A 10088-nucleotide genomic window follows, 5' to 3' on the forward strand; every position below is an offset into this window, starting at 1 on the left:
AAAAGGAGTCTCTAAATTGACAGGGTGGGTCAAGGTGCTTCATTACAGCTCCCTGCTGCCTTTAAGGAGGGCCAGCTGTGCGATGGGCCAGAACCTGGGTTCTGATGATGGCTGTCAGAACTTCATTTGGTTTTGTCTTGGATCAAAGACTGTTAGATGCTCCGAGCCACAGCATGTGTGCTGAGCTCAGATACATGGATGGCACCATGGAAGTAATGTAATCAATAATTATAGTGCTGACATTCGTAAGTGCTTTTCCTTAAATAATTTCTAACTAAGAGGAGACACAGCAAGTACAGTGCACAGAGCATTCCTCCATCCCCAAAACTCGAGAGAGAGAGAGAGAGAGAGAGAGAGAGAGAGAGAGAGAGAGAGAGAGAGAGAGAGAGTTGTCAACCTGTGGTCCTTCATCCTTTATTACTTTAATTTTCGACAATGACATTCCCCCTGTCAGGACATATCCTCAGCGCAGCATAAAAATCAGGAAATTAGCACTAACACATGATTGCCATTTACTCCTTCGACTTCATGCAAGTGCGTTCCCATATTTTCCTTTGCAGGGAAGAAGGGATCTGTTTCCGAATCAAGCAGTGCTTTGAGCTGTCTCCTCTCTCACTGCCCTCGAACTGCAGCTTCCCGGCTTGCTTTCGCTTTCACTACCATCAGGCTTCAAGTTTGCAGTCCAGGTTAATTCTCAGGTTGTCTGTTAACCTGTTTGTGAGTAAGGCTTCCTTATGATCAGCTTGTCCACTTAGACTGGAAAGCACAGATGAGATGCTGTGTTCTCACTGCACACAGTGCGGTCTCTACTCTCGGTACACTGCATTATTGACAAGTTCACATTGATCAATTAACGGAGGTGGGGTTTGCCCATTGTGACACTTTTGTAATTAATGATGATTTTTGTGGGTGAGGGACTTGAAATCATGTAAATATCTCGTTCCTCATCAAAGTTTGCTTATTCATTTATTTTGTATCAGAACACACCAATTTATTTGTTTTATCTAATGGTCACACTCTCTTGTTGCTTTTACTGGTAATGATTTTGATATTCAGGTTACCCCACATGTTACCAGAGGTGGGCCATCATAAACTGAATTCTGTAATCTGCAGATTTCCACTCATTCTTCCTTGGTGGTGGTGTAGTTTTCCAAATGACCACTCTCATTTCCAATCTCTTTAAATATAAAAATTTTAGCAGTAGTGTGACTTATCGGCATACATACAACGTGTACTGATTAACCAGGGCAATACATACCCTCATAGCCTTACCGTGACTTTGTGTTTGCTGCCCTTGAACTCCTTCCTTGTAGTTATTTATCATTATGTGATAAGCTATTGTGTTGTGCAGGCCACTGCTGTTCCTGTAGAACAATAGACCTGTTAATTCTACCTATGTTTGGGTACTTTTCATTACTCAAGTAACTCTTATTTTTTTTCCTGCATTTGTCCTGGAGTTGTCCAACTTCACGGAGTCCTGGCTCACTTTAGTGGAGATTATGTGTATCTGTATGTGTCCCCAATATGGAAAGCCCCAAAGTGACACCACTGTTTTCTCTTTGAGTCGAACACAAAAGGTCTATTCCAGATTTCTCCCTCTGATGCCTGTGACTGCCTTCTCTGTGGTGAGGAGCCTGCCTCTTCTCTTTATTATGTCTGCTTCTTTCACCGGTCTTTCTGCCTACACAGTCATTCTCCAGTGCTGCTGCCTGCCCCATCCCCAGACAACACAGACTGTCTGAGCCAGGAGAACAAGGAACGCTGAAGCAAACACAGACTTCATTTTTGCTTACTAAGGGATTTCCAAGTTGGGTTTTTCCAAGTTTAGATGTCAGGAGAATAAAAAAATAAAAAAGTCCCCTGAGGCTACATGCAGAGGAAGGACTGTAGACACACACTGACTAACATTCTGCTTCCTGCTTTTTATTGGATTTTATGTGGGGTGGGGGGCAGATATGAGAATTGTTGATGTGCAGATCAGCTTGGGGCTTCCATACCCAGGCCTTGAGAAGATCCCTCAGTCTCTGCCTTTTTGTGATTACATGTGCTGCTGGTGTAGAGAGCAAGGAGAACAGAACCTAGAGGTGGGCTTTCTAAGCTCCTTGGTCACACCTTCATCCTGACCATTGAAAGTGCCAGCCCTTGACGATCTGTTGAAGCCCACTGGCTGAGGGTCTACTGTATGGCAGCCCCGGGGCAAGGTGCCTTCTCACAGGCTGAGCTGGGTGAGGCCCTGGAATAAGGGATACATCCAGAACTTGGGGACCCAGTAGGAACTTGTGGAGCTTCTGTGTTTATCCTAAGACCAGATCTGAGCATTTTCATCAACCTTCTGAACATTTTCCTTGTGAGAAATAGGATGCTTTTGCTTCTCTTTTCTCATTTTTGCCAGTTTTCCCCATATGTCTCAGTAATATATTTCATTTTCTACCCAGCCACTCTCCTTGCTCCTCCCCATTCTGTCAGGGGAGAACTCATAAATGTCATTGGTCACAAATCCACTCTCCATACTTGCCAGAGTCATAAACCCACTTTCTGAAGGGTTCACAGCCATGTTATCGTAGTCACAAGTTACATCGTCATCGTCGGGAGTGGCTTCACCAGAACACACCCGAAATGAGCTGTTCTTCAGGTCTGGCCGGGGCTCAGCTAAATCGGCTTCACTTTGTTTTCTGATGACATTGTAAACATCTAGGTTGGGGCTGTTTTCTCGGTGAGGAGTGGGCCAAATGGTGTGTTGCTCTTTTGTGGTAGGGTCTGGCTGCTCTCGTTTCCTAGAAGAAGAGAACCAGACTGAGTCTTTGAGTCCAGGGTACTGAGAGTATATATTCCTGTGACTAATGAAGCAGGAGGAAGTAGCCTCAGGAAGTGACCTACATCTACTTCAACTTAATTTCACCTATAGGTTTTGTGGGTTGGGTAGGAGACAGCCTAGGAGAGTGTTATAGTCATAGTGATCCTACATCTGCCACTCACTGTCACTAGCTTGGGTTCCAGGACTCCCTTGAGAATGTGGGGCCAGAAAGCAGAAAAAATTATACTAAAAATCTCATTTCCACGTAAAATTAGCTATTACTATTTCTAGTCTATTTCTATTCTACCATTAAAAGTTTAAGTAACAAGGGTAGGATTAATAATATTGACTCTATCACCAACAGAAATCATGTTCCTATATCATATCAGTTATTATACTTGCTTTGAAAGTACTCACCTGTACTTCAAAATTATAATTATACCTACCATTAAGAATCATTAATAGGGCTGGAGAGATGGCTCAGAGGTTAAGAGCATTGCCCACTCTTCCAAAGGTCCTGAGTTCAATTCCCAACAACCACATGGTGGCTCACAACCATCTGTAATGGGGTCTGCAGGCTTACACACAGACGGAATATTGTATACATAATAAATAAATAAATATTTAAAAAAAGAATCATTAATAAAGAAACAGTTCATTTTGGGAAATATTTTTGCTAAACTATGTAGTGGTATAATTGCTTCATTTTTCTGCCAATGCATTTTGTTTGCTGCACTTAAAAAATATTGTTTAAAGGACTGGGGATAAAGCTAAATGTTACTTGTCTGGCATGTGGAAAGCCCTAGGTTGATCCCGAGGACTGTTTCAAAAAAATGAAGACAGGAAAAAATAAAAAAGAGAAAAAGGAGGAAGGAGAGAGAGAGAGGGAGAGAGAGACAGAAAGAGAGAGAAAATGAAAATGATTTGGGAAGAAAGCTATAATTCTCCAATCCTATATTTATCAAATATATCCTATATTTATCAGATAAATACATTTGAAGAACCAACTGCAGTGTAAACCATTGGAAAAAATGTATCTATAATTGTTTAACTGAATTCTATTTTAAATTCAAGAGAATTACTAACAAAATGACTATAGCAATGGCTAATACTTTTGAGTGTTCAATAAATATATGCTTGTTATGTGTGTATTCATTGCTTTAATACCATAATAACCCTTTAAGGGAATTTTTTAAAAGGAATAGGTTCTGCATTGAAATTTTACAAATTTATTTCAAATTGCTCATCAAAGTGATACTGACTTAAGTTGGGCCTTGATTTTCCTTCTGAAAAGTGAGACTGCCAGCCTTTTTGTACGTAAACCATGATGAAGGGGGACAAAAGTGTAACCGAGGACAGTTGCATGCACCTAAAAGACGTGAGCACACGACCCAGATTACATACAGAGGCTGCCTGTGCTACCTGGTTTAGCTGCTTTGCAGCAATATACTTTTGAAATCAATAAAAGAAAAATCAGTTAAAAAGAATTTGGCTGATTCATTCTGAATGGACTGGCTTTGTGTCAGATGCTTCCCAGAATGCTCTGGAACACACAGTTTTCATGTGGTCCATTAGTCATTCCTTACTCAATAGACATTTTTGGAAGGAGGACCTCCATTTAGGAGAGCGCTTTGCTGGGTGATGCATGGCTACAGAGGAAGTGAATAACACTGTTTTACCTTCCACACACACAGGAAACAACGGATACAGGACCACTAGCTTAATCACAGCCTAGCACAGATGCTTGCTGCTTGTCTGCTGTGCATCTAGAGTCTCGAGTCAGCCAGAGTTTACTCTCAGTCTGCACTGACCCTTCTCTTGGAGTTTGCATGGCTTTTAATGACACCACCTGGGCAACCTCCAAGTCTCAATGCAGAGGGGAGTGAAGGTTTTCATGATGAAAGTTCTACTTGCCTCCTCCTACAGATCCAAATCCAACACGCAGCTGAAGTGACCACTAGTAGGAGGAAAAGGGGAATGCTGGGGATTAGGATGTAGGCAAGATTCAAAGCAGCCTCTGAAAAAGAAAAAAAGCATATATTAGCCCTGGTGATCTCTTTTTCTGTCTCTCCGTATGTTTTGTTTCAAAGCAAGCTTTAAGAGCACAATCAATAGAATCTTGCAAGCAGCACATGTAGGAAACAGATGAAGTTGCCTTGCTAGCAGAGTCCCTAGTTTCAACAGATGAGCATTTTCTACATGACCTGTTAATCTAAGTGATACTGTAAACAAGTTTAAAGTTTGGAGTCTGGCGAATATTGGAAGATCATGTTTTATAATTTTTTTTCAGAGTAAAGCTATCTTCCTTTTCTATGTACTTCTTAGTAAAACAGGTCTTGGTGGGGGCGGTGTGGATGTCTTTGCCTCCAGGGGAAGTCACAGAACTTCTCAAGACTGGAGCGGGAAGAGCGAGTGAAAAGATCAAACCAGAGTCTCAGTGTTATTTGCAGGAAAGAGAAGAATCACAATAAAGTTGTCCATCAGACCTTCCCAGCACATCTGGTGGAGGCCCAGCAGCTTCGGCTAGGTCCCTGAGTGCCGCGGAGAACACTTAGGGGTCCTCTTTTCTGAACCCTGTAGTCTCTGACACAGAACGGACATGGCTCTCCCTTTAGGGGCTGTGAGAGAAATCAAGGGCCAGCGACTAACTAACCCTTCTGCTTCGACTGACTCAAGGCTCCTGATCATCCAGAGCCTGTCACTCCCCCACTTTCTGTGAAGATAGAGACCTGACAATCATCAAAAACAGCAAACACTCTCAGAAAATGGAGAATTCATTTAAAATACCATTATAATTTTACAAATGTCACCCACTTTGGATTTATTCTCTTTTTAAGATATTTTCACAATTCATCTATTGGACAAAAAAGAATTTTACTAGCCTCTATCCCTGGTCCTTGGTAGAGAGGCTCCAAATCCTTGAAATTCTCTAAGAAATAGGATTGAGTTTTTATTCATGAGCCTCTCAAACACTACAGAGTTTATGGCAAGGAGATTTATTAGAATGGGGGCTGTTAATACCAGGTGACCACCGACTGGAGCTTTGACCAGAATTCTCCTTTGGAGAAACACCCCCTGACCTCTACTCTGCTTAGGTAATGAAACCCAACAAAACCTCCGGATGCCAAAGCCTGATGGAGCTTCCTGGGTGGGTAACATGTCAGTGTGCCAGGAGAAGTATAGTGTTGGCGTTTGTGAAGCTGTGAGCAAGCTATCCAAAAGAACGACTTAAAGACAGAAAGGTGATTTCAGCTTTGGGTTTCATAACTGGCTCCATGACGTCAGACAGAATTATGGAGATGAGCAAACATGGCAGAGGAGGTGGCTATGTACATCATGGTGAACAGGACGCAGAGAAAAATGAACATACCAGGCACTATGTATTAGCTTCACAGGCATGCTCCCTGTGACCCACTTCCTCCAGCTATGACCCAAACCCTAAAGTTTCCAGAATTTTCCATATAGCACTACCACCTGGGGACTAAACATTCAATACATGAGCATTCAGAAGATATTTTATAGTCAAATTGTAGCAAAGAGGTTGATAGTCCTGATTCCACTGGGAGAAGACACAGAAGACCCCATCTGAAACCTTTCCAGACCTTGCCCTGGATGTGTCTTTGTTTGGCTGTTCCCAACTTGGATCATGTGTAATAAGATGTACAGACACTGTATTCCTAAATTCTGTGAGTTCTTGTGAGTTACAGAACCTGGCAGGGCTGGTGGGCACTACTGGATGTGTAGCCAGTTGAACATGAGTGCGGGTGGTCTGAGGACTGTGAGACCCGTGACTGATGTCTGTCTGGATGTCTGTCTGATGTGAGAGGTATGGAAGGTGTCTTTAAGCTTTGTGGGGAGACTACATAGACCCTCAGTGTCAGAACTGAATTGCAGGGAAACATTACATTTTACTTTATGAAACTGATAATACTGTCAGCTAGATATGAAAAATACTAAATGATTAAACTGAAACACAGAGGATTTTTTTTAAAATTTAAGTTGCCTAGTGACAAAACCCCAGATCTCCCTTTTGAAACTCAGGGTGAGAGTGAGGTTCAAAGCTCATTAGCAGTCCAGTTCATCACCCCGGACTTTCCTTTACCTTTTGTGATGCAGACTTCTAGATGTTTATCCTTCCCATTTCCTCAGTTTGGTTTACAGATGAATGTTGGTCCCAGATGACATATATTATGGCTTGGGTTAATTCTCTCTTGTTTTTCTACATCCTTTCTCTCAGTCCCTAGCTTATCCCACTTCCCATGGTCAGGTAAGTTCCCAAGTCTTGGAGACGGGCGGGACCCGCCACCTCCTGCCTAGTTTCGGTCGTTTTAGGATACACCCATTGCATATTTCATTGTTGAAACCCAGCATTTCATACAGTGCTTGCAACGTCACAGAACTTTGCCTAATTTCACTTTTTAAGGAACTGTATGCAGAAGAAAGTAGGTGATTTCTAGTCACACGAGTCCCATCATCCTTCCCAAGTACCTCTGCTTTCTTTAAATGTTTCTTTGGTGTCTTCTTTCTGTGTTTCTTCTGGAAGTGCTGGTGTTGCTGGCTCAGTTGCTTCACCTGAGAGAGATACATAGGGACTTGAGAACTTGAGGAAAGGTGCTATAGTCCAGGCATGCCCTGGGGTCCTTTGACACATGTAGCGGGGATGCAAGAAAACCAATGCCACGGATACACACAGTAACGTTGGAATTTGTTGCACTAGAGGTTTGTCTTCATTGTGTGTGCATCCCTATGTTCATGTGTGTGTGCAAAAATATGTATCTGTGTGGTGTGTGTGTGTGTGTGTACATAAGCTAGAGGCTGACATCAGGTGTCTTCCACTATGTTCTTCACCTTGTCTTTTGAAAGTCTCTCTGAATGTGGAGCTTGCAGATTCAGGTAGATTAGCTCGCAGGTAGACCCTGTCTCTGTCTCCCCAGTGATGGGGTCAGAGGTACATATCACTGTGCCAAGCTTGTAGACATGGATCCTGGAGTTCTAACTCAGATCCTTGAGCGTGTACAGTGAGCACTTCATCCACTGAGCCATCTCCCCATTATGTCTTCATATTTTTGGTGCAAACTTTGCCCATGATCAGGCACCAAAACAGCCAACAAGCAATACAAAGGACTGAAGTACATAGGGGAAGGTACAATGGCTTACTGGTAGGACCATAAATAATCAGCTGGGCTCATTTCTTACTTCATTAGATTAAATTGCTCCCTTTATATCAATAACAAGAATAAACATCCAAAATGTAATTTTCAAACTATTTCTTTTCCGTTTTGACCAGTATAGGTAACAGTGGGCAGAGAGTGAGCATGATGAGCTAGAAGCCACAGTGGGAGGTGATAGACATCTGTCCCTGTTGCTTGGGTAAATGCCAGTGGTCTTCTGCTGAGTAATCTGCTCTAAAGGCATTGTTTTAAATCTATGGATGGGACTGTGAAATGACCCCAAAGAACCCAAATCTCACAGGATAGACTTACCTCCAAGCCTTATAGAAGGTGTTGTACTTGGTTTCTCTGTAGCAGAAAGAAACAAAAACAATAGTTACGTTTTCCTCCATCTGAATGAAACCAGCTAGTGTGGCATCTAATTCTAATAACTCCATTTATTATCACCTTATTAATTATTATTATCGGATACCAGAGGTAGGTTGCCTAAGACAAAGAGGTAATTGTACATGAATATTAGCCTTTCTTCAGCTTTACTCTTCAGTGCTGTTTTAAAAAGTATTTAAGAACTTTAATATTAGGCTTTCTAAATGCACACAAAAATAGTATATTGAGATCCTGTGTGTTGTTATACAAACTCCACCTTATCAGCATGGAGCTGCTCAGCAGTGATCCCTACTACCCCACTGCAATCCTGGCTGAGATGGTCTTAAAGTGGTCCAAGATATTTTATCAGTTCCTACTGAGGATATTTCAGAGAGCAACAAACATTTGGTCTGCAGAAAGTGGAAGTGGTTGAGGGATTGCCCAGTTTCAAGGCAGAGACTGGTGATTAGCCTTGTGATGCTTAAAACATTCCTAAGAGCTTTATGTCACAGACAACTTACGGCAAATGTTTTTGCTGTTGGATGACCTGGTATTAGCACTGAGTATCAGATGCCTGGGATGCATAGGATCCTGGAGGTTTTAGAGATTATAGTTTTCAGGCCCAGATATCAGGAAATTCATTCAGAAAGGGAAGTAATGCTTAAACTTTCTTTTTTATTTCCCTTCCTTAAGATTTATTATGTATAGTGTTCTGCCTGTATTATCCCTGAACACCAGAAGAGGGTGCCAGATCTCATTACAGATGCTTGTGAGCCACCATGTATATGTGGTGGCTGTGAATTGAACTCAGGACCTCTGGAAGAGCTGTCAGTGCTCTTAACCTCTGAGCAGCTCTCCAGCCCTTATCTTCTTTCTTGCATATGTGTGTATAGGCATGATATAAGTCTGTTTATTTACTTTCAAACTTACCCACATAATGCCTACAATCCTAGAAATCATCTTAAGTGTTATATAAAAACTATTTTGATAACAGGGTTATAAGGGGGCCTTATTACTATTCTTACTTTGTACACAGAAAAACTAAAATAAAGGGAATAAAAAACCTGCTTAAATTTTATAGCTGATGGCTCAGAGGTTAGGAGCACTGCCTGTTTTTCTGAAGGTCCTGAGTTCAATTCCCAGCAACCACATGGTGGCTCACAACCATCTGTAATGAGATCTGGTGCAGAATACAGTATATATAATAAATAAATAAAAATAAAATTTTTTTATAGCTAATAGTTAGCTGAAAGGAATTTCAACTAAATAAATCTAAATAAAAATTAAAACCATAAGCAGACATAATTGTGCTATTTAGTAAAGATAAAACAACAGATGTGGATGAATCTAACTCTGTGGCTTATCTTCTGACACCCTGTGATTCCCATAGACACTGATCTCCTGTAGTTCTGACCACTGACACTTGACCATAAACACAGTACATCAGTGCACACTGGCCATGAACATAGCACATCAGTGCACACAGCACACCAGTGCACACAGCACACCAGCGCAAACTGGCCGTGAACACAGCACGTCGGTGCAACTGGCCGTCAACACAGCACACCGGTGCACACTGGCCGTGAACACAGCACAGCAGCACACACTGGGCGTGAACACAGCACACTGGCGCACACTGGCCGTGAACACAGCACACCGGCACACACTGGCCGTGAACACAGCACATCGGTGCACACTAGCTGTGAACACAGCACACCAGTGCACACTGGCCGTGAACACAGCACACCGGTGCACAC

General features: G+C 42.2%; 1 protein-coding gene across 3 annotated transcripts in view; it reads right to left on the reverse strand.

Annotated features, from left to right (window-relative positions):
- Positions 1 to 440: 440 nt before the first annotated feature.
- Layn (layilin) overlaps positions 441 to 10088 on the reverse strand; it is a 20415-nt gene continuing 10767 nt past the window's right edge. For 2 of the 3 annotated variants that reach the window (XM_026778974.1, XM_013346188.2), the window contains 4 exons: positions 8278 to 8313; positions 7283 to 7366; positions 4709 to 4811; positions 441 to 2774 (listed from right to left, as the gene is read on the reverse strand). In XM_026778974.1, the coding sequence (XP_026634775.1) occupies positions 2408 to 2774; positions 4709 to 4811; positions 7283 to 7366; positions 8278 to 8313 (590 nt within the window). In that variant the 3' untranslated portion in view covers positions 441 to 2407. The remainder of the gene's footprint in view (positions 2775 to 4708; positions 4812 to 7282; positions 7367 to 8277; positions 8314 to 10088) is intronic. The other variant, XM_013346189.2, reaches the window with a different exon arrangement.

Source organism: Microtus ochrogaster, chromosome 5 (assembly GCF_000317375.1).
Source record: "Microtus ochrogaster isolate Prairie Vole_2 chromosome 5, MicOch1.0, whole genome shotgun sequence".
NCBI lineage: Eukaryota > Metazoa > Chordata > Mammalia > Rodentia > Cricetidae > Microtus > Microtus ochrogaster.